The 26,205-nt window shown below is 40.1% G+C and overlaps 1 protein-coding gene across 3 annotated transcripts in view; it reads right to left on the bottom strand.

Moving 5' to 3' along the window:
• lrmda (leucine rich melanocyte differentiation associated) overlaps positions 1–26,205 on the bottom strand; it is a 218,034-nt gene that overhangs the window by 12,588 nt on the left and 179,241 nt on the right. For all 3 annotated transcript variants that reach the window (XR_004335920.1, XM_032541498.1, XM_032541496.1), the window contains exon 6: positions 20,000–20,084. Coding sequence is in view for 2 of the 3 variants with exons in the window: in XM_032541498.1 (XP_032397389.1) it covers positions 20,000–20,084 (85 nt within the window). In the remaining variant the exon portion in view is untranslated. The remainder of the gene's footprint in view (positions 1–19,999; positions 20,085–26,205) is intronic.

The raw sequence follows: 26,205 nt of genomic DNA, 5'->3' as shown, positions 1-26,205 counted from the left end.
CACACACACACACACACACAAAGAGAGAGAAAGTCAGAGGGAGGAGGGAGATGGAGTGGGTTTAATGATTGTTCTCTGCATAAAATCAGCTTGACTCTTTTCAAGGGCCATCAATATGTCACAGAAAGACACATCCGACGAATGTAGCTTTTAACATCAAGGTTATCTATTCTTGGCATGAATCCACTCTCTCCACTCCTGTAGTCTCCTCTTCATCTATCCTCCTCTCTCCTCTCGACTGCTCCACTCTCTCTTTCTACTTCTTTCTACACTCTTACCCTCTTATTTGCTTTCTTTGATTCCTATGTTTCACTCTCTGTATTTTTTTCCTCCTCTGCTTTTCTGTAGTTTGGCCACTTAGCCAACAATTCCATCAGTGCTGCCATCCATCAGGGAAAAAAACGCATGTAAAAAAAAGTCAATTAACAAGGCAATTACACTTTCTATATTATCTCCAAGGGCTGAAATAATACTGCCGGGCAGGTGGGGGATGGGGTCAGATGAAGCTGGGGCAAGCATCCATAAGAGTTGGTGCGAGAGTGACTTATGAGCTTGGGCCATAGGCTGTTGTGAGCTAGGGCTATTATTGTGGACACGATCCATCTCCGGCTGTCCTTTTATCAGTTCAGCCCAACGTCATGAGATGGAGTCACCACCTCCTCTCCATAGGGAGGCCTGCAGACAGATAATCCCCTGCGTCCCATAAACCAACAGCCAGTGGACTGTGATTCAGCCTACTGAGAGGCGGGCAGCCACACAGCATATTGACAGAGTGAAATTATATTTTTTAACTTAGTATTGGTATGCTGGATATATGTGTGTAGGTTTGCTAGTTTGTATTTTTTCTTAAAAGTACCTTAACAGTATATATTTCAAAAATGTCTTTCATTGAATGAGGGACTATGCATTGGCTCTATGTTTGATTTCAGGATGGCGGAGGCCAATCAAATGTCCAATAAAATCCTTTATGTGACTAAAGCTGGGCTTAATTTCGCCAAAAGATACCAGCTGAGTTCATGTAGCACACATTCACTTCAGAAGTGTTCTTCCACACGCCATCCAGCTGCTTCTCAACAGTATAATGCATGACAGAAATACAGAAATAAACTATAAATACTTGCTAAACTTACAATGTTCTCCAGCAGGCAATGCAGCATCCAGTGTCGGCAGTTTATTGTACTTTTCCTCTTCCAGGCTCAGCTAAATCTTCCAATTTTTAATCTGTTACTATGCACTACTGCTGAGACAAAAAACAAACACCCACTATGTATTTTTCTGGAGTATTTCTCTGTAATTCCCATGTGGTGAACAGAGAAAGTCACACTGCTCTATGTGAACAAACCTCAATAGGGAAAGAACAGAGTATTTACCTATCTATTTATCTATCTATCTAAAATGTTCTGTTGTACTACTGTTTGTAACATTTTATATCACTTTTTTTTAACTTAATTTTCTGTTCTACTAGGGTTTTTTGTACTAAAAACAGAGTGTGCTATAACGTTTTGTGATGGAAGAAAAAAAGTGCTTGACACAATTCTTATATTATCGTCAATAACAAAGAAAACATGATTTATTACTTTAAACTGTGCCTTAGAATAATGATTCTACAGAGATGCATTCTTTTCTTTTACTTCATTATTTTATTTAAGGGATTAAATGCTTCTATTGTGTTGAAAGATATTGCTGGTTATTTAAATCAACTATGATGCCACCAATGTTGTGTAACTACTTTTTCAGATATAAAAAGTAGTGCAACGTGCTACTACTGAAAATTAGGTAAGGAAGCGTAGTTCCTTTTTCAATTCTGCGCAACGTTACTTTTCCCAGGGACATATTTGAGAGCGAGATTCTACAAACAGAACATGCCAGGCAGAGACAAAGCTGTGAGAGATGGGCTCATACACGCAGTGGACCGTTGTGAAATTGTGTTTGTAACAAGGACACGCAAGGATTTCCAGAAAAGAGGCAGCATGTTTCTACGACAATGCACAGAACTATATATATATATATATATATATATATATATATATATATATATATATATATATATATATATATATATATATATATATATATATATATATATATATACGTATATTAGTGAGGAGGAGAGTAGTACTGAAAAAAAGAACAAGATGACTCACTTAAGTTAAAAATATTGATGGGACCAACATAAGGACCCTCTTATTATCATTTTTATGATGCACATTCCTCACAAAAGAAATGAAGGCTTAATATGACATGCTGAAACTAAATCCATCTTCAATTCATCTTTACTCTACTAGTAGACTCCCTTGTCAATTAGTTGTCCATTCTAACAGGTGTCACCCATTTCTCTTGGGTCTCAAACAAAACTCCTGTGCATAACTTTGAAAATGGAAGTGACATTTGTCCTCTCCCAATAAAAAAAATATTTACTCCATTACACATAAATAGCTGTCATTATGATACATGCCCTGGGCTCGGGCCTTCCCGGTTCCCCTTCTGGCTGTTTACTGCGGCCAACAACTGCAGTGCCTGCATGTTCTCAACTTCAGCGTATTGATTAAACTTTTAAATAGCTGCCATATAACCCTGGGACATCAGGAAGATTAATTTGCGTCAATGTTCATCTGTAATTCATTAGCCATTTATACTCTCCACATCCACACAGGGAAATGCACCCCATTTTTCACCCAAGCAGAGGCAGGGGAGAAGGTAGAAAGAAAGAGGGATGGAAGGACGGCAAGAGACAGGAAGGAGGGGATTATACAGCCTGCAAGAGAAGTACTATAACGAGCCAAGTGTGCATAGCATGGCAAGCAAGATAGTAAAACATCCAGTATGAATACTAAAAAATACACACTTATTTACAGTATATAGTACACACAATTAGCTATCAATTCCTGAGAAGATTATACTTTGCAGTAATAGTCTGATTTTAACAAGCCCCCATAATGAGATGCCTTTCCATCAGCCTGGCAAAACACAGCATAACAATTGCTTTCTCAGTTGAAATTTAAAAGTCTTTGACAGACTTTCAAAATACTTGCTTGCCGTGTTGTATACTTCCTGTCAGTCAGTCAGTGGTTAGTCCATTCAAAAATTATATTTCTTGACCATGGTATACTAACACAAAATGCATACAAACATATTCTTGAGCTTTAATTAATTGCCATGTATTGTGTTTTTGCTTTCATTGTTGGAGCAAACTTTCATTTCATTTTACTTCAGAAAAGAAATTTATGAACTGTGTACATAATTTGGGTAAAAAAACACATGCACGCACACACGCTCACACACAAAGCCAACAATGGTTAAAAAGTAAGAGGGAGAGAGTGTGTGAGTGGGAGGTGGAGAGTTGAAAGATTTGCTATTGCCACAGGCTGAAAGGCTGTCAGGAGGAGGTTGCGGGGTCGTGGCTCAACCGGCTCTAATCAATACTAGGTTGATTTTGCCACATGATTCTTAAACACATTTTTATATTATATTTAATTAAAGTATAGAATAAAACATAATTAATTATTAGACAAATAATGGATCCCATACAGTACTGTATGTATCAGCAACTTTGGTTTACATCTGAAAAATGACAATCCATCTCTGTCAGTTCACTAAATGGCTATCATCAAACACTTTAAATTGAGGATGGCATTATTCATTGATGGGTGAATTCCAGTTATAACCAGATAAATGCCTATCAGTCTTTGTTCTTCCAACTTATGAGGATGAGAAGGAAATTGAATTCTGGGGCACATAAATTTTGACTGAAGAAAGAGATTACCGTTGTGGGAGGGGGCTCTAATGGAAAAAAAAAAATTGAAATTAATTTCAGTGACATTTATTCCACATAGAGCCAGGAGAGAACACTGGTTACAGTAGCTCTGGAGTCAAGAGATAAGAGGAGGGTTGTTTAAGGCGGGGGACTGAGACAGTTTACAAAGTCCTAAGTCCCCTTAAAGCGCCTTTCTCAAGGCATACACTATCATCTAGCCAACTCACTGACAACTGTGTCTTGTAAGCACAATAATGACAAGTTAGATATTTACTGCTAGAGTTATTGAAAGGGTTCATATACCTTTTAAGGGCACATGAAACCACTAATGACGCCAGTAATCATAAGTGCTCATTTTCTCCGTCAACATTTGAATCACAAATCACCACACATGCACACCACACATGCACACCACACGTCCTGACACTGATCGATTGTGTTCTTCATTACACCCAGGATTTGTAATTAAAAGAAAAGCACAGATAAGTGGTTCAAACCCTTGACCGAAATAGAAAGAAAAAGTGAAAATCGCAATTAGAGGTTTGGCTGTGTTTGGTAATGGTGCCGTTAATAAGAGCGGCTAGTGAGTCACTCAATGAAGGTTTAATCACTGGGACAGGATTCAATAACAAAAGAGCATAACATTAATCACCAGAGAGTGATAACTTCACTGTTCATCTCTTTGACATTGGAGGAAGGGATGAATTAATGATGCTCTCCATCCGAACACATTAAATAATAATTATCAGGCAAAACAGCATGAAAGGGACTGCATAATGAACCCCATTGTCAGGTCAATTACAACCACATAAAACTGTTCAAAGGGAAGTAGCTTGTTACTAGATAGCCATGCAAGAAAGGACAGCAGTGGCTTCATCGGTGGAAGGTGCTGGGTGACCTATTCCCTCTAATATCAGGGCTTAAAATGTTTTTAAGAGGTTGTTACAGTTTATACTTAGAGGGCACCAAAACTCTGTTGAGCTGAACAAGCCTACTGTAAAGAGCTCGAAGTGTTCAGCGAGGCGTTCAGCGTGGAACACATTGGAAATTGGTAAGCAAAAGATAAATGACGTGACAATGACAGTGTTTTGCCGGCTCTAAAGCAATGTTAGTCGCTAAGTGTCATGTTAACTAAACTCAACCACACAGACAATGATGGACTTCACGCATCAGTGGACAAAATGGCACCTCGCTACCTGTCAGTGACAATTTCCATCAAATCAAAGATGGTCAGAAAATTTTGCCACGAGATGAAATGCTGCTTGAGTTTTTACACATGCATAAAAACATGCACGGATAATAAAGCATTGCAAATTGTTTTCTTCCTTCATTACACCATAAAATTGACAATGGTTGTTTCATAAAGCTTTTGCCTTTCACTCTGCACCATGCGCATCAGGTTGTCCTTTAGCTGCTCTTCTTGAGCTAGACATCAATTACCGCATGGCTGCTACCACTCTGAGACACCTTCTTAAACAAACAGCCTGGCACCTCCAGCATGACACATATCAATACTGTCCTGACGTCTTGTTCCACAGTCGTTCCCCTCAGACCCTGGCTGGCTGCACCCACCTGACCGAAGTGTACAGGGTTGGCTGTAGTCCTTCACACTTTCCTACCCTGCAGACATCAAACACTTATTACTCCCCATCCTGGCCCTGCTAACTGACTGGCCTGTCTGGGCCACACAGGGACCCCATTATTAGAGTCATTTCAGTGCCCATCCTGACGCCTGTTAGGCAGTTCTCTACCTGGGGCTCCTGCTCCCTGCCTGCCCGACTGAGTGCCTGGCCAGCCAAACAGTGATTGGACATGACATGGTGACAGAAAACAGGGTAGAAGGGCTATAGAAATAAAAGAACAGAGAAGGCAGGAGTGAGGCGGACAGAGATGGGGAGAGAGGAAGTTGGGTATGTTAGCCAGGGCCCTTGTGGCATAGGGTGTGCCCATCAACACGGATGAGCGTTAGCCAAGAGCCGCATGTCACAATGATGGAGGGGCTGGATCACTCACATCAGAGCTTCATCTGACTGGAAGATATCAATCTCCAGGCCTAATCCAATAGGACATGGTAAAATATCCTTTAACATTGCTCTCCGACCCTGCCTTTTGAGTCCCCTGCTTCTGTCTCTCTCGCAGCTGTAAATGTGTGTAACCTTCATTGTTGGACCTCTATCGACCACACTCATTTTCACATCCCATTTCCCATGTCTCTAGCACTGACAGTCAAATTATGATGGACAAAACAGTACCTTGACACATGGCATTTAGCACAATTTTTCACTATAAGTGGCAAGAAAAAAGGAAAGAAAAAATGTGCAGTACACCACATCTTTGCAGCGTCAAGATTCTACATTTACAGTATGTTTTGCAACAGGGTATTTAGAAAGTGTGGTTTTGTTTAGGTTTATTGGTTAATGCATATGTGAATATCCAATGTGTACTCATTAACTAATTCTTGTAACTGCTTCTTACGTGACTTCTCCTTTTGACACGACTTAAAAATCCCTTTAGTATATTCATTTATTTATGTTTATTGTATTTGCAGCATGTAAATACTGTATACTTTATGTTGGCATCATACTGGCTTTAGAACATCTTACCAAAATACTGCAGCTGAAAATGATGTTCTTACTGGTAAAATGATTTCAGTCAGTGAGTTCTAAATTATTTACAGAAAAAGTCTACACTGTATAGCAGTAAGCAAATAACCAACACATATTGTAATCGTTTTTTGAAATAAGGTTGAAGTGACGAAAAATGTATTCTGGGTGACATCATTTAGTGCTCAAAATTATTGTGTCAAATTACAAGCCGTCATTTCCTGCCAGAACTTAAAATAACGAACCCACGGTAGCCAATCAGATGCGAGGCTAAGGTGATAGTAGGTTTGTGTTTTGTGTAATATTTTATACCCCTCTGGCCTCCCTGTGCCTCATTCAGACAGATGGCTCCACTGTTACTCTACTTCTCTTAATTAATATGACATATCCCCTGTTCATATGCAGAGAGTGAGGGAGGGGACATAGATAGAGGTATGAGGGAATGATTAACTGTGGATATGTCCCTCATTGTGAGAAATGATCTTGCCTCCTCTTCTCTCCTCAGTCCTCCCTCCCACCTCTCTTAATTTCCGTCTCCCTTACTCTCTTCTCGGTGTCTCTCTTTGGCTCAATTCAAGTCTTTCTGGGCCCCCCCTCTATTTCTCTTTTGCCCTATCTCTGTCTCCCTTCTCTTTCTCTTTCATCTCCTCTCCCCCTGACACTCTCGGACTGTCCCCAGCCCCCTGCACATCTCCTGACAGGTAGAATAATAACGCTCGTACATCACTGCCCCGAAAAGTCCAATAACCTAAATCTTCACTTGCCACACACCCCGGGACTCAATTACTTTATTGACATGTAATCTTCATAAGGGGAGAAATATCGAGCATGTAAGGTCAGCCGGTTATGAAGACATATTATCATATTATCTGCATGAGGGTTGTAGGGGCTAGGACCTGACAAAGCTAATTATAATGGTACATGTTTCAGAGCTCAGAGCGTATTATCTGCTTGGCTGCTTGGTTGAGCCACAGCTGAGGTATAGAGGAGACGGGGATGAGATTTCAAACCTAATAGGGGCTGGATGTCATCTCAGGGCATGGGAATTAATGAAGCCAAATATTATCGACTGCACATCACAGCACTAATATCCTTGATTTGCTCATTGTATTTGTCAGGATTACCTCGCCATAATCCCTATAGCTAACAGCATATCACAATACAAGCTGACCAAGAGGGCAATTTCCAAAACTGTACAATAAAAAAAATACCATTCCTTCAAGTGTCCTATATAAAGTGCAATACGATGTTAGTGCTATAGCTTGAGCTGTTCCTCAGCTGAATTGTCACAGTGGGTTAGTGATGGCAGGAAGGACAGATGCCCATGGCTGTGTTATCGCTTCTCTCCCAAGGTTATCTTAATATCATCCTTTCTATTCAGCTATTACTATCTACTGCCTGCTACATCAAGCAAAACAATAACAGAGGCAATGGTACAGCATATTCTAACAGTACCCTTTTAAAACAATGCATTTACTCTTTACCATGAGGGTATAATGCAAAGGAGAAAAAATGTAACCAAGCTCATTATTTTAACCAGAAACACATGGACAAGGATAAGAGGGCACAAAAACAAACAGTTGGCTAGCCCTGAGACATTGCATCTCAGGGTCACAGTGTGCAAACAAAGAATCCCACCGCCGGACATGTTCATTTCACTTAATCCAATTCCATGCCTATGCCCCTATCTCTGTTATCCAACTGTCCAATTCCTTTGCTCACAACTGCTGCTGCAGAGGATGCCTAAAATGGTGTGGAGCGGTTGGCCAGCGATGTCAAAGGTTATGTGTTAACACTTGCTAATGGTGTCAAATGGAGAGACATATTTTAGCTTTCTTTTGAGGGTCTCCAGGCACTCAGCACTCCAAAGGATGGACATGTTCTATCAATTTACACTAAAATACTTAGTTTTCATTTTCAACATTTTTAGTTTCCTAATGACATTTGACTGTACTGAGTCCTATGTTCTTCTGAATTTTTTTTCATGAAGCACATATATAAGTACATAACACTCAAGCACATACTCTCAAAAAATACCACATACTGTATACAAATACATTTTCAAAAAATTCTGAGCGGATATGATATGGTTTGATGGCTACCAATTCTGAAGGTTTAGTTTTGAGTATTTCTGTCCTGAGGGAGGGGAAGGAAGGAAATAGCCTTTTAAATCACAACAATCTGGAATAAATTCATGTGTTAGACCAAAAATGACTCAGTCAATCCAATCATATTGCGTTGCAGTGACATAACATGCCAGAAACTATCTGCGAATCAAATTATGATGGTGAAATAACTTGTCCGCTCACATCATCATGACAGAGAGACCTGCTCCGTCTGCTTAAAGTGACTTCAGCAAATCAAAGTGACAGATTAAAAGGTTGTTTTGGACTTCTTAGCATTTCCGTGACCTCGATCTTTTCATTCTGTTTTAGCTAGAAAGTGGATTCCACTACAAACCATAAAAGACCTGCTACTTCCTGTAACCGAGGCTCCCCTTTATATTTTTAGAGAGATAAAATGCATGTCAGTTCAACAAAATAGCTCTGACAATCATTTCAAGTTGACCTTCTGGACTTTAAGACAGGGCAAGACAAGCTGACCCATATGTTTGCGACACAATGTCTGTGTTTGGTGCAGCTCAAATGTTGTTCATCAGCTTGATAGTGACTGTATAGTAAATAGAAGCACTGCAATCCCAGGGTATAGGATAATGACCTTCTCTTCTCTTTACAAGCAGAAAATCCAAATAAGGCTTTCACACAGCCCGATGCAATAAATAATCTAAATGGCACTTAATGTGAGATATGCTAATACTCTCACAATAGTTTGTGTTCAGACATCACAGCTTACTGTCTCCCAATTGCATATTGATGCCGAGGCAGTTGACAATAAATCAGTGGATTCACCAGTGAGTGAGAAAACAGTTTAGACAATGGCCCAATGGAGCTTACCGTAATTGACAGATGAGTTCAGCTCTTTCCGCCACAATAGCTTTGGAGCATTGAGGGTACCTGGGAATGACTGAGTATGTGTGTGTGTGTGTGTGTGTGTGTGTGTGTGTGTGTGTTTGCGATATCAGCATAAATATTAATGACTATTTATGAATTAAAAACTTCAAACCTCTATAATTGTTCAATGCATCATATGTCCCATAGAACTTTTATATAACTATGTTTTAAAAGACAATTCTTTTCTTATTTTCATAATTTATCAATCATTATGGATAATAGTAAAATTATAAACACCAGGTTAATTGCTAGGATCTGGGAATGAGGCAACTTTGCTACAAAAAGGTCAAGAAGAAGACATGAGCAGTCAGACTATCACAAAGGTCCTAAAAACCAGGTTAGCTGTTGGGAGGAGAAAATGAAAGCAGTAAAATGATGAACTGAACTGTATGTTGTAAACTTCCATCACAGTTTCTAGACCGACTTCATTGTTGACCCACCTACTTGCCTTTATCTTACCTTTAAGATTCCCTGTGCAATGCAACAGTTCAGGCCCACTCAGCTTTGGTTTGACCTCCCAAAAAAGTGGTTAAGATAATCTGGCTAAACAGTTAGCTTGTTTAAAAACTGTCTGATTGGTCTGTCACTCAAAATGTTTGTTCCGAAGTGCTGCTGAGTTCCTAGATACCAGCAATTGCTTTGGTGAGTACACTTTTGTCATAACCATCAGAAATACTGGCCAAAACTATGAAAGTAAAACTGAGACAATTTTTTTAATTTCTAGGCAAAGTCTGATAAAATGTATAGATTCTGAGAATTTGAAGTTGCCTATTTGTTCAAGACAAATATGTGCTATCATTACTATGGAGCTACACAAGCACCTGCATGTTTGTGTTCATATACTTTAATACATGGCTTACCGGGTAAGGTAGCTGTTTCCGTGTGTGATTGCCACTTGGACCTGTCCCCTAACAGGACACCACTCTATGTAGCTGTGTAAATGATCACCGGTGGCCCCCTTTCTCACTACACATTAGTGATTTCTTGGCATGTATAACTCCGTTATCATCATGTCTGACAGAAAAGTTCAGTGATATAGCACAGCTGTTAAGCCATGCAGAATGTGTTGTCACCCAGCATGATAAACTGTCCACCGAGTGAATTGGATTCTAATTTGTTGGATCCATTAACCAGAATAGCATTAAGGCATGTTTTCATCCTGAATGATTACTGTGTGAGATCAGTTACCCTAGACCTACGATCTGCAGAAAATATAATTTATTAAAACACCCTGATTAGGATATATGATCTTACATAAACCAACAAGACACATGCATTTAGCAGGTAGTGTACCTAATTTTGTTAACTTGCTGTATCATGCAATATAAAATATGTGATATTGTGTTTCGTGTAAACATCCCTGATAATGTACAATAATTACAAATCTGCAAGGACGTATTGATGTCTGATCCTGTCCCCTTTAGCATGACAAGTTGTCCAGCATCTGCCAGCATGTTAGTAGTTATTCATCAGAATGAAGGGTAGTGAGCCCTCTCACACAGACAGACTCTGCCTGCTCACCAAGCAATTTGTTTCAAGGGGTACTGACACAGAAGAAAACTGGTGGACCCAACATCCATCCTGCTGTAAAAATATCCAAAACCATCTGGCAGCTAAACTTCATCTTAAATTACAATGATGGACTCCCACCTTTGGAAACCATAAAGGCTACAAAAACCTGCTCCAACTTCTGACTGAAAGTATAGCTGGAAAGCACAGGCCCTATCTCAGCTGTCCTGAACCACTACTACAAATCATGGTGGAAAAATAATAATGTTCTGCTACTTTACTGAGAATGGCCAGTGCAACTGGGAAGTACACCAAAGTCCAAAGCACCAGCAGTGTGTTTTTCCAAGAGGGCTGGGCCTGCTTGGCAGAAACTCATGTCCTTGTCTATTTTTCTGACACATTTGGAGTAGAAGCTAACATATTGCTTCAAACTAGCGTCTGTAAGTTTTAACGGTTGGGTTTGTGTCATCATAAACAACAAAGGTTTGTATGCAATGCTCACAGACTTTTTAAGGAGATTTAGGAGGCAGCTGAGAAAATGGTTCAAAGTTAGTAATCATCATATTTCAGTGGTGATGGATCGAGGAATTCAAAAGTGGGATTGTTCGCTTTCAGCCTCAGTGTGCAAAATGCTTAATTTTCATTATAAAGTTACATAGATATTCCACAAAAGCTACAGCATCAGATTAATTTGTACAGTGACTTTTTATTAAAAACATTCAGATAGAAGATTTCTATTTTGATCTGGAAACTCTTTTTGTGATCATGATGACATTGGTTAGATCACTTCAATCAAAACAACTCCAGCTTACTTTAAACTATGAAACATCCTTTATTAAGGCAAAATATCACATGGAGAAATAGTTCCTTTTATACCACAGGTAAGATGAACTAACACACAAATATCTTGAAATGGCTCAGAAGCTGACAGTCCTATATTTTGACTTTAAGTTTTTGCTGTATACGACCAACATCAGTTTAAGAACTCAAGACACTCAGGAGACTCTTTCAGCTACATCAAAAGGCAAGGTAAAAACAATAGTGTCACTGACATTTCCCCAAAACCAGCACAAACAGAATTATTCACACACTGTGAGCAGAGTGCCATCCGATAACGGTGAGATAATGACACTTGGTGGAAGGCAGCTTTCTCAAAGCAGTTTAGAGCTGGCACGTCAGAGTTCGGCAGTTAAGCCTGTCATGGAAGTTGAGGAGGTTATCCTGGCATTTTAATCTAGCCTGCTTTTGAAGGAGAAAACGTAGAGGTGATTTCCAGGGTAGTAATAACAAGGACAGGCCTGCCTCCAAAAATGAGCTCTCATCACTTTGGATGCGGACAATGTGAGGCTGCGGTGAAGGATTGCAGGCCCGGTTTGCCTCGTCCCCTCTCCCCTCATCAATCTCTATAGGCCAGCTTTAATGGATATTCATGTTGCCGAGCCAATCCACTCCTGGGAGGAATAATATCACATCATCTGACTCACATAAAGGAAATAGAGCCTGTCCTCATACACGAGGAGTATACACCACTGTGATCTGCAGCAGGAGTACTTTGTAAAAGAATAGATTGATGTGACTGTGACTGAATTTTCAGGTTCTTGTTCTTTCTTTTCAATACAAGTCTGGGTAAGACAAATGTATTATGAAACAGGTTTAACAATTAGTGTATTATGTGTGTCTTAGTACTATAAATCACATTCACAAATGAACAAATACAGGTGCCCACACATGCACACACATACAGTAACATAACATAATACCTTATTACGTATATACTTACATATTGAGGGATAAAAAATGTACGACCTGAAAGCGTAGAAAACTAATGACTTAATTTGATCTTTTTATTAAAAATTCTATTTGTATTATTTTTTGTTTGTTTTTTTCTTTATAATTTTTCCTAAAAGGACATGACTAAACAGGTATCAGTGTGTATAATACATGAAAAAGCCATGCTTACTGGAAGGGTAAAGAAATATCACAACAAATACAAAGGGTGTTTTGCTGAGAACCCAGAAAAGTGCAGCGTAGAGTGTAAATTCAACATATTTATTAGCAGTGCCTTATGGTTACACTGTGTTTAAAGGGGACCCCAATAAACTGTTACACTGCTGAATGGCATGCTGGGTATGGCTTGCTACAGTACATTCAAGAACAGATGAATAAAGAGAAACCAGAGATGTTACACTGTAGCAAACCCAAACATTTCAAGCATCAGCGATGTAACTTTTAGAATGAACACTTTCGTTCCCGGAAATAGCTTATTCCCAAACAGCTGTTAGCAAATGACCAGAGGTGGGTAGTAACGAGTTACATTTACTCCGTTACATTTACTTGAGTAAGTTTTTGAAAAAATTGTACTTCTAGGAGTAGTTTTAAATCACTATACTTTTACTTGAGTAGATTAGTGAAGAAGAAACTGTACTCTTACTCCGATACAATAGGTTACAATGAGCTCGTTACTCGTTACTACGCTTCATTGTTTTTAACCCAGCGTACGTCTCATTTTAATGTTTTATTTTGACAGAGAGAGAGAGAGTCTTCCGCTGAAGGCTCTACCACGTGACTGTGCTTAACCAATCACACGTCATTGTGCAGTCACGTGACCATACTCGCTTCAGCAGCGCATCACAGACATACATATAAAGAGGTATCTCTTTATATGTTAGCTTTACAGTCGTAGCAAAGCAAAGACGTCAGAATCAAACGTCGCCAAGGCAACGCAGACCAGGAGGACCCCCAAATTTTTGGCTACTCTACCCACCTCTGCAAATGACGCATACGTTTTAGCATTGCTAGTGGACGCAACTACTGTATGTCATGGGAGCTGTATTGCTCAGGACTGAAAGAAACTGTTGAGTGTGAAGTTATTGCGATGAGCAGTTCTTTAGGCGGCTAAAATACATTTTTGCTGCTGACATGCAATTACAATTTGCCTCTCATTCACCCACTAACGCACACATTCATACACCGATGGTAGTGAGCTGCCATGCAAGTCGCTGTTGGGGTTCAGTGTCTTGTTAATGGACACATGTTCACAAATTTAACATGCGGACAGGAGGAGCCAGGGATCACTTAAAAAAGAACTATGTATTAAAGGACAATGCTCCACCTCCCATAAGGATAAGTACGTCATCCAACCCCACTTCAAAAAATCCAAATTATCCATTTAAGTAAATGTCCTGCAGTACATTATTATAGATCTCGGCAAAACATCCTAGTACTGTGCAGATAAGTTTGTATGTTCATACATACAAATAGGACATTCTTTTGTGGTTTTATTTTTTTGCAGCTAAATGTGGAGGAAAAGCTTACAGTGTCATTAGAAGCTAATCACACACCTCATCAGCTCATAAACTAGCAAACATTGCAAAATAATAAAACTTGCATGCCGTGACGAGTGCATGGGAAACATTTTTACAATCCCTATACCTTGGAAGATGGCCATGTCTTTACTTTGTCAATTCACCTCGTAGAGTGTGGTGCAGAGGCTCACTCAACACATGCTCATGGTGTATAGCTGGCAGTGAAATCTGTATATATCATTCTCTATGAAATGTTGCATCATCTGTCTCTTCTTGATGTTAAACGCACATATTGTAGTTTATCATGAAAAGTTTACAGAAAGCAGCTCTGGAAAGGATACTCCGGACCAGTGTACAGGAAAAGCTTACACTTTGTTCTTTCCAAATGCCTCATTTTAGTTGTGAGGGGGCCAGTGCAAGTCTTTGTGTTTAAGAGTGATGTTTATCAGGGGACAGATCCTGCTGGTATAATCATTACGAGGCTGAGAGAAATGTCTTGCAGAGCACGTACATGTGTCTAATGGGAAACGTCAAAAGGTGCTCTGTCTTTTCTCACCACGTTCCAGAGAGGACATTTCCATACATATGCAACATGCCAAGGCAGTCTACACCAGAATGGGAAGATTATCAGGAGAAAGATGAGGGTTTTATTCTAACTACAGAGTGAGATCAAACAGAAAAGAACAAAATCACTCAAGATAAGCTCGAGAAACAACCCAAGAGTAAAGAAACAGATGTATGAGGTAATGTATCAATTACTTTACCAAAACATTCCGTAACCAGTAGCACATGTGTTCACTTTAAATAACAGGAATACTGTATATGAAAGGTTTATACTTGTATTCACAACAGCATCTGATCCATGCAGTTAAAAAACATAATCAGATCTGGTTATTAAACAAGCAACAATAAACAGACATTAGGGAGCTGTATATTGGTTTTTTAAAGCCGTCAAACTCACTTTTAGTTTTACTAAGTGCGTTGTGCAAAGAACATTAAGTCATCAGTCAAACCAACAACCCTTCCCTTCATAATGACAACAGCTAAGTTTCAACACTAGCAGTTTAGTCATTCATTAGTCATGTATCCCATCCAGATGTCTGGTGGAGGAAAGGCGGGGAGGAGGATATAGCAGCAGGTGTAGATCTCTCTGAGCCCAGCTGAGCTCTAAAAGGCAGTGCTTAGCACCCACAGCTCCGTCATCTGGCCTCTCCCCTGTCTCCGCCAGCCTTTCGACAGCCCATTCCTCATCATTTACCCCTTTTTGGCAAAGCCCAGAGCCCTTCTAATGGGCCGCTCTGAATGCTTCCAGATGTTTGTTTATTTGTTGTGCAGCAACTATAAAACAGTTTACTCTTAGTTTGGATCTGTTCCCGTTGCTCTGTTTTTTTTTGGAGGGGGGGTCGAGGGAGCGAGGGGGAGTGCAGCAGGAGTTGCGGAGCAGATAACCCGACATGTAATGAAAGCAAACCGCCAAACAAATGTGAGACAACCCATGGGTGTCTTCAGGAAGGAGTTTTGTTTTTTTGCTTTGAAGGCTGCTTTCTCCTGGGATTTTAATAACAGTTGTGCACCATTTAAGATACATACATACAAATTAGCTGGAAGGAGGCCCAGAACAACAAGATTAAAAGGGCCCAGGGCTCATACTGTAAGGCATATTTCAGGCATTTTTCTTTGTGTGTTTACTATCCTGGTACAAAGATATCCCTTTCATTCACACCTGTCACTGCTGAAGGATGGCCTACTCAAATTTATTCCGATACTTGTAAAAAGAAACCGGCATATCTATTGAAATATAAAGAGGAAATGAAAGGTATTTCATTAAAATTTCCTCTGTATGCATTGATATATCAATCAAGTCAGAAGCATCCTCAATACATACCTCTGAACTAAAGTTATAATTAGATAAAGAATAAACCTGTGAATCACACTTCAAAATGTGTCATCCAAAGAAAATGACAAGGTGGTAATAAACAACCCAGCGCATGGTTTTACATGGTGAAATTAATCATTATGGTAAGGCACAAGAACACAATATGTCATTGGCTGTGGCCTAACAGTATAGGCCAGTCTTCATGAAGACGCACAGTACTTTACGCTGAGACTCCATTTTGGACTGTTAGATTTAGAGTTGAGTTGACAGTTGGACCAGTACAGAGAGTTAGAGCCAAGGTGACAGTAGTCGAGGATCCTCAGGCCCCTCTGCCAGACTCCATACTCCACTCCACTCTGTGTCAGGCCTGAACCACGACACACTGGAGCCCCCACTATCCTCCTTCATTTCGTCTTTTGTCTGGCTCTCTCTTATTTTTGTGTCTCATTTTCTTTCACTGTTTAACACCAGTCCTTTTCCTCTCACCTTTATCTCTCCCTCTTGTTCTGTCTTTCTGTCTACTGTCAGATCTGCTCTATGCAATCTTGATTTAGATTTTACCACCACAACAGCACTGCTTTCCTCCCTCCTCTCCCTCCCTGCTCTTAACCTCACTGCCTTGTTTTGCTCTGTCTCTTCCATGTTGACTCTTCCACCAAACAAAACAGGAGCTTATCCTGGAGCTCTGTCCTTGGTTTCCACCCCTCTCTCCCTGGGCAGTGACCTGCCAGTGCTGCCCTCCTTTGGGAGCTCCTGGATGCTGTAATTACCTCTGGCACCCAGGCTCTGGGGCTTCCACACAGGTGACACGGTGAAAGGGGTGGGTGCAGGGGTTTGAAAGGAGGAAAGGGAGGTTCTTTCTTAGCAGCGACAGGGCAATGTCAGAAGTGCTACTGATCTGCCTGCAAGAGTCAGGATAAAACTATACAGCATCTCTTGTACCCCCATTAAAAAAGCCACTTCATTAACCCTTAAAAAACTACTGTCACAATCACAAACTGTATAATGTGTATTTCATCTGCTTAATAATGTAAATATTGACTGAATCCATACTGTGTTTCCATATATTGTTAAATGTCATAATGTAGAGTATTTTTAATAGGGCAAAGTGCCTTTCATCTCATGTCCTGAGTACAGATTCTCGGTATTGTAGCACAAAACAAAGGCAAAATAGCAAAAACAGGATGTACAGTATGTCCTGTTTATATTACCAGAGCACTGCACTTTTTCAACAGATTTTGAAAAAATCATGCAGTACACTTCTTAATCCACCATATGTATTGAAATGACAATGTTGCATTGAACTACATAAAATCGCTCAGTATATTGTTTCGCTATTGTTTATATCCTGAAATTAACTCAGTAAACGCTCAGTTGAATGGAATTACTGTCTGGAAAATGTTGTTTGTTGTAGCACTGCTTTGCCATAGCTTTGTTCTCTTTGAACGAGGAGTCACTGTGACGTCTCCAACACATTAGGAAAACTCAAGTATGTTTAAAAACTGTAAAGAAAAAAGAAACAAAGAGCTGGGATAGGGGGGTGGAGGTAGGGACATGAAGACGAGGTGAAGGGCGAAGATGAGGACTGTGTTATCTAACACTGCAGCACTGCATCATAAGAAAATAACAAATGGAGACTGTCACTGCTGCTCAGATCTTAGACGGAGGGGAAAATATTTCATGTTGGATCCTCTCACCTTTAAATGGACTGTTCTTCGCCAGGTCTGAGTTTGACAAAGAACAGAGCTCTTCCTGTCCTAACATCCGGGGAGAGCTGCCACCATGCACGCTTTGATGACACATACTGTTGACCTGTTGTGCTACCATACTGGTGGTCAGCCCATTACAGGTGTTTTGCATTGTGAATAGAGCCTGACCAATAAAGAATTTTTGAGGCCGATACCGATACAAATATTTGGTTATTTAAAAATCAAATATTCCGATAGATTGGCCAAGATATATTTTTAAAAAATATTACAGAAACGCGTAACAAACCATAAACAGATTTCCCTAATATTAGTTATTTGTAGTTATTTATGAGTTCTCACTAAAATAATATGATAATAAGTTGTTTTATTGTCACAACAGAACAAAGGAACATCAAAATACATTAAAGTTCTTATAAATCAAATGTATAAAAATAATAACTTACAATATGAAACTTGAAGTCCTCCTTAAAAAAATCAGAGTGTTGCCAGGGACGTTGTAGAACGCCCTCTGGTGGACAAACTACGTAACACCAACACTCATAACATGGTTGACCGTCCGTTTTTATTTTATTCTGGGCGATAATTTTTTATAGGCCATTGTAAATGCCGATACCATTCAGGAAAGGCCTAATACCGGCCGATAATATCTGTCTTTAAGTGTGAAGACAGTGATGAATTCCTTAGCCATAAGAGATGAGTACAGACTCAGCTGAGAATCTGCTACATATGCAGGACGTGGCCTGTACAATTAATTTAGAACATTCTGGGCTAGAATTATCAAGCTGTTTTAGCCTGTTTCTGGGCGTCAATTGTTCGCAAAGACTGACTTACTTGATGTGGGCTATTTACAGGGCACATTTGGGTAAAATCACAGATTGCCTGCTACATGAGCGTGAAGAGACTTTTAATATGTGTTTGTGGGAGAGTCATGGGGAAAGTGGGAGTTCCAACCAAAAAGGTGGGAGGATACGCGTGAAGTGCGCCTAACTATATATTCCGCAGTATTTACAAAGACTGTCAGTAAAAGCGCGCCTCTATTCTGCGGGGGAAATTCTCCGTAAGTAGGTGTAAACCAGCCGCAAGCGGGTTTCCTCGTATATGCCTCCTGGGGAAATGACAGCACTAATCCGAGCAAGACAAAGATAGGCACATCACACTTTTTCAGTGAAGTGACCACAAAATCATTAAGCGTTACAGATTAAGCAGCCATGCAATATTACAGTTACTGGAAGAAATCAAAGATGACATTAAATCTCCATCTCAGCGTTCACATTCCATTCCAGTAGTTATTAAACACCTCGCTACATTACAAATATTGGCATCAGGATCATTTTAAACAGTCATAGCATCAGCAGTGGAAATATCACAGTCTGCACTTAGCCGTATCATAGCACCAGTACCGCTTTGCTACAACGCAATTTACGGTAGTGTGGGCGGAGAAAAACGCTGATTACCCAATGAACTGGATGTTTGGTAAATATGACGTAAACTGACGTATCACAGCGTGCACTTTCTGCAGGTTGACCATGGCGTTGATAACACTACATTTGCTAATGTACATATGTCTGGCCCTCTGTCTTTTTAATTAAAGCTAAAGTGCATGGTTTCTATCGCCCCAATGAGGCATTCTAGGTAATGACATGTGGTTGGCACAGCCACATGATACAAGCCTACCTGATCACGGCCCCACCCCTTCTCCAGGCAGTTGCTAGTCACCAAGGAGGACACGGAGGATTAAAACAAACATGACGGACTCTTCAGAAGAGGTAATTATCTTCACTTGAGTTTCTGCGCAGGAAAGTCACCGGACAACACCAGTTTCTGAACTGTTTCTGATAGCACTCAATAGGAGGCCCAATCAATGTCTAGTATCAATAGACCAAGGACAATTCTTCTTGTGAATGTGCTGTGTGCTCCCACGTATACATTCAGATCAGAGTTAACCTAGATTACTCCAACTATTTATTCCCAGTATCAACACATCACACAGACAAGATGAGATCAATAAGAATAGATAACATAACTCCAACTCAGTCTCAAGGGCAATGGATTCCCACTCTTGGTAGCTTTTAGGGTTATGACTTGTATTTACATAATACGTGGGCCTAGGTTTTGATTTAATGTATGATAATACATAGTGTTACTTCTTGTTTACTTTGATGAATATCTGTACAGTTGTATGAACAAACCACCTAACTGAAAAGGTTATGGTTCTTTCTCTTTTTTCCTTACCTTTGTGGTTCTTGGCATCTCTGGATCCTTGGGGTAGAGGAGTGTAGGGCAGTGGGTGACTCTCAGATCCATCCTCATTAGGTGGCTAGGAGAAAGAAGACACACAAATATAATTCATATTTCAAAGAAAAAAAGGTTTAAAAGTATCAGTGTAGCTGACTGTGAGTGTCATAAATCCTTTAGGATTGGTACAGGAAATGTTGGAAACACTGCTCCGGTTTTATGACATAATGTGGCAGGTCATGTTTTATTGCTTCTTGCGTGTTGTGGAGCTTCACTCCTGTCTTTGACGATCTGATCTACGACCTGGTTATGGAGGAGAGGTCTTAACCTTCACTCAGAGATGACCTCCTGCAGTGGTCAACTAAAGGGTAGACGTCACTCACTGAGCAGCCAAATGTAGCATAATTATGTGAGGGTGGTACTCTCTACAGAGAGAAAATGCAATGTGCACTTACATACACTATAATTAAAAAAATCTTACTCTGTCTACCTCATTTAACACCATCATTGAAATGTGAGGTAAATATTTGCAAAGATCCCTGGCTGTGAAACCAGAAAGAGCTTTGATTGTGAGCTAAGTCAGAGGTTTAGGCTAAAAGTGTGACAAATGCTGCTTTTAAGACAAAGAGAAAACAAAGAGGTCTGAATCTCAGAGCATGTTCCCAAACAGGTCAAGAGTTTCTTGTGTTGTTGCTCTTTTGTGCACTTTCAAGGTCCAAAACATCCTCCTTCTTCCCTTAGCCTTTTAGCAAGCGGAGCAGGCAGTTTATCATGACACAGCGATATCCGATGCCTTTGCAGAAATACTTTCCTTTCCTGCAGGAAGGAATTCACCGGGTCTTTAATCATAGCAAGAGACTCAACTGACAAATACATATTAGAGATGGTTTAGAGCTGCATTTTCCCCACTTTTATTGTTGTTCCTCTACATGCACATGCATAACCTTGAGAAATGGAATGGTCTGCACTGTTAAATGGAACCATATTCTTCATGGGTAAAAAGAGCACTGTGAATTGAAAATGATCACATTATGTGCTTTCAGATAACATCTCTGAAAGGCATTAAGGTTTGGCCAGCATGTGTGTGACATTGCACCAACTAGAAAAATGGCAAAATAAGCCTATTTTGAGACCTTACTACATATATGCTGGCGGATCATGCTTTTGAAAGAAACAGCTTGGAATAGAAATATTGTTTTGACAGCAGACCTGCTGCCTCTGGAGTGGCTGAAACCTGTTTAGAAATATCACCGATCACTCACTGCTTGCACGCTGTACTTGTATGGAATGTGTAATGCAAGAAGTGAAACAACCCAAAATAAGAACATACTGTGCTCAGTAAAAAAAAACACATCCCATTTGAGAAAAAACAATCAAGTATTCATACTCAGTTGTGTTTTTAACTTTCAGCACCGGCAGAATGGATATTGGAGAGGGACAGAGAGATCCTAAACCAAAATTACTACCACCCATTCTATCTGCAAATCTGTCTCTTTATTGCTCTAATTTTGCATTTTGCTATTTGATCTTGAGGGTATACTTAATATTGGCTGTCATAATGAACATTATGAGCTAACAGAGCACCTCATGCATTAAGACCGGAATTGTGAGCCCTCTCTATTCAATCTATCGCAATGCTTTCTGAGCCACCGTGCAGTTCTGCCTCTGCTTGCCTCATTTCCTGGCCTGCTTGAAAGATCACAAGCCTGGGCCTCTTCTAGCCTGCTTGGCCCCCAAAGGCCCCTCCTAATCCTGCTGCTTGCTAACAATTAATCTTCCTAGTTGCCACATTATTAACAGCACCACCCACGGACTATGTTAGGGGGTCGCTGCAGAAGATGAAGGAGAGGGAGGACTGCTGGGGTTAGTTGGATACTGGATAAAGCCTTGGGCTGGTTTTGGTCCTATGGGATGTCAGTTACCTTGATTTCAGCATCACCACCCACCCAGTCCCCGTTCTATGCATGACACCACAACTTCACCTCCTCAGTATCATCCCTGCTGATCAAACACCCAACCCATTCAACATCTGTGGTTGTCACTTCCCGTCCTATCAAGCACTACCATTTTAGCCCACCCACAGAACATCAATCAGCCAGCTTTCCCATGTCCTGATCCTCCTTTTTCTCCTCTCAAACCTTCCTCTGTGCCCCTCCACACCTGCATTCTTTTAATTTAGTGAATGACCTGTCCAGCGTATGAGAAGGCAGCAATGCTTATAATGAGACAGCATATGGAACAATATGAAGGAGACATTTCTCTTTTGTAATTGCTTTAAGGAGGACTGATGGATTGATTTTTATATAGAGCATATTATGTCCACACAGGTTATACAGGCAGGCTGTAACAAGCATTAGTTTTTGCAGCTCTATATGATGTTGTTGACACTGCATTGGCATAATAAACAGAGTGCTACATGACTCTATAATAAAATTAATAAAATCCAAAGATTGTCATAGAATGATTGACATTTATCTCTTTTTTAACTACTATATGACATTAAATAATTACTCCTCAGACAAAATTACAAAAATAAAAGCTAGTGATCGTTGATGTACTCACACATCACATCCCTTTCATGTTTTCAAAACAACTGCTCCTATGCTCCTACTCTCTTTATTCTTCCTTTTATGCAGCCTCTCTTTCTCTCCCTGTCTCCCTCTCTTGTTTTGTCTAGTTTTACCTACACTGAACAGAGGGAGGTGCTGCTGTGTCGTGTATTTTAGATGATCCTGGACCCCCTTTCTCTCCCTCTCTCTCAGTCTCTCTGCTGTCCAGATTAGTCTGCTCATCAAGCTGAGCATTGTTTTAATTTGCTGGGCCCGGGGCATATGCTGAGTGTTCACATCATTATTGTCTCTGTGCAATGTGAGTTATCACCACAGATTATGATAATGCAGCACAAATTTACAGGCTGGGGAGCACCATGGATTCTGTGATAATAAAGGGTGGACAGAGGGGAGTGGAAATAAGGAGAGAGAAATGAAGAAAGTGTGATTGTGTGCATGTGTGTGTGTGAGAGTGAGAGAGAGAAGGGTGGTGGCAGTGAGAGGAAGCTCTGTTGGATGTCATTATGAAAGATGAGTCCTTTACTGGATAATACATCACACCAGTGTTGTCTGTCTTCTCCTATTCTGAGTTGTTATGCGAACAAATGCTAATAAACCCAGAGGCAATAGTGATTATTACTTCCAACGTCTTATTACGAAAGTGGGGAGCAAGAAGAGAGAGACAGGGCAGGCGTGGAAAGACAAGAAAAGCTAAACACAAAGAGAGACACATGGAGCACACAACCAAAACCACAGTGGGGTTCCTAAAAAAGTAAGATACCAAAAAGTGAGTCGGGGAAGGTTGACGCATATCGAGGTGTTTTTTAGATGCAACTGCAACATAGTTTACAAAGTTTTTCAAGCTTGGCTGTTGAATTTCAAATCTTGATGGGTGTTATATTACAGTACATCATGCTGACATCAACTGATCAAAAAAGATTTCACTAGAATGTGTTTATGATGTTGGCTGCCAGTTTTATGCACAAAAGTACATAAAGTAAAAAAAATTCCCCCACCGTGTTATAAACACTGCTTTTCTCTCTCACAGCCTGGCTCTGAGGTCTCACCCTGACCGGCTCATCCTGACACAGGTGGTTCCTGCCTGGCCTCACCTCACCTCCCTCCTTAAGACTGACCAGCAATACAATCTAATTACAGCCGCGCTACAGAGGGAGACCAGTGTAAACACAAGCCCTTTTTATCTCCTTATACATCTGGACAAGTAGACAAAGTGCTAAAAGGAAATAAATGTGGCCTGACAGCCACATCAAAGAGTTCAGCCAGAGGCTTACTGCTACTTAGGGCACAGGAATGTTGTTGCTAAGCATCAGCCCGCAACCTATCAGGGTGCAAAGAGGGCCCTGTCCTGCCTTAGAGAGGGAAAAGGGGAAAGGAGAGAAACGAAGAGGGAGGGAGGGAGGGTGGGTGAGGGGCTGACATTGAGGGGAGGCTAGGGACTCAAGGAGATTTTTGTAGCTTAAAGCAATTGTTGGAAGAAACAAGCCTTCTGTTTTGTTCTCTCTTGACACCATTTCGGCTTTTTGTGCTTGCAAAAGACATGTATAAAAATGTCTTTTGATATGTTTTCTCTTTGGGTCTATATCAAAATATTTCTTTTGTGTCTGTGCATGGAACTTTTTTTCACGTCTTGTCTCTGTAAACTGGTGCTGCTTTCTGATCATGTTGGAGATCAGAGGAGACACAACTTGTGAACTTATTTAAGTCAACATTTAATGCTGGCATGACACGTTTATTTCTTCACTACATAGAATTTTTTATGATTCTTGTGTCAAACTTCTGAAGTTAGGGGTTACGAACAATACAACACTTTCAGAAATAAACAATGAAAAAACAAATAAGTAGCGCTAGCTTGCAGCATCTTGCGACATGTAGTGGCAATGATGAAATGAGAAATGCTCCAACTCACTACCAGAGATTGAATCTACATAATATACATGCACACACACGACTTTTGTGCATAATTCAGTTTTTTTTTTTAAACAGAAGCCTATTATTATGTTGTACTAATACAAAAAATATTATAGAAAATATTATATATTTATTATAGCCAGAAAAACTTGTTGGTTGAGGTAAAAAAGCATTTAAATACATATTTTTGGAAGTAACAATCCCAAGTGGCATGGTGAAAACTGGTACTATTTTATTAATTTTTATGTTTCTTTTTTATACTGTATATCTGACCTTAATGACCGTGGCTTAGGGGAAAGAGAAAATATTATAACGGGTTTTAAATTGCTGTTGTGTGCATGAAAAGCATTAATTCAGTTTTCTTAGGTAATGGCAGGGGTAAGAACATTTGAAGTAATGATGCTTGCACTTGTGGATAGTACAGCAGTCTTTTACTCAGCGGGAAGACTGCTGAGCGTGTGTTTAATGATTTACCATCTCTACTCCAATGAACTTGCTCCGAGTAAATGTATCATATGATCACTGATCACAACAACAACTGTTCCGAAGTTTTGCTCTGGGCACAGGACACTCAGAGCCAACCAGCAACAGTGAACATTGCTGTTATGTGTACAGCTACTGTTAGCAGCAGACAGGCAAAGGCTTTACGTTAATCATCCATAGCGATGACTCATGGATGGTAATAAAGCTGTTTTTGTTTTAAAGGTGGAAATCTAAAAAGCCATTCGACCTTTACTGTAGTGTCTTGCAGAATCAGTGTAGGTGATCTAAAGCGGAAATGTAAACCTACATTACAGGTATGCAGTAAAATTAGCTTGAGGCTATTTCTTTTTTTGGTCTAGTATGACCTTTCCATTGGCACAGATTTGAAAGCTACAAAGATAAAAAGAGAGTTACAAAATGTTGTATATATTAGTTAAAACAATGATTACTGTGTCTTGTTCAAACTTTTACAAAACACATAACTGATTGTTTATTTTCATAAGTACAAACACTCTCTTTTATCTCTAAAACAGGAGAAAAAGGAAAGGTGGGAATGTTCTGTTCTACCTGTGACAAAAATCATCTTTGTCAGAGTTTCGCCTTATTTAACTCGTGCAGAAAAAAATATTTTTATCTTTCCTGCACAAACTACAAAAACACATACACAAAACCACAGCAACTAAGGAGTGTGACATATCATGAGGCTTTCTGTTCTGATTAGGGGCTGTAGCTAACGTCAGGGCTGTTTTCTAGTGTAGGATGTTTAATAATTGAAGACTCTGGGAGCGAGCCTGTCACACCAGCTTGTCTAGAATGTTTCCTATGCAATTAGACGCTGAGAGACATTTGAAGAGGACCCACAAAAAGAGCCACAAAAAGTGACATGTGAACTTAAAGGAAATTAGCTCTTCACACGAGTGAAATGTGAAGGTTACTTAGCAATGCTTAACTCAGACTGCGGCTTTGTGAAGTGTGTGTTTGACTCAGCCTCGCTACGAAGACTGCGCTTTTCTTTACTTTGAGCCGGCTTCAGTCAGGAAGATCACAGACGGAATGAAAACTAATTTTGACTCAAGGCATACGAGAAGAAAAAAGAGGGGGCTAAAACCTGAGATACGTCGAAATAATGAGATCTCTTGATGTTTTCTGGGAAGCTATGGGATGATGCACACGGAATCAAAACTCACATCTTCACCGAAGGACACACACACACACACACACACACACACACACACACACACA

The sequence above is a fragment of the Etheostoma spectabile genome, chromosome 17 (genome assembly GCF_008692095.1).
Source record: "Etheostoma spectabile isolate EspeVRDwgs_2016 chromosome 17, UIUC_Espe_1.0, whole genome shotgun sequence".
Taxonomy (NCBI): Eukaryota; Metazoa; Chordata; class Actinopteri; order Perciformes; family Percidae; genus Etheostoma; species Etheostoma spectabile.
Note: the sequence above shows the minus strand (reverse complement) of the source record. Positions and strands in the feature narration are given on the sequence as shown.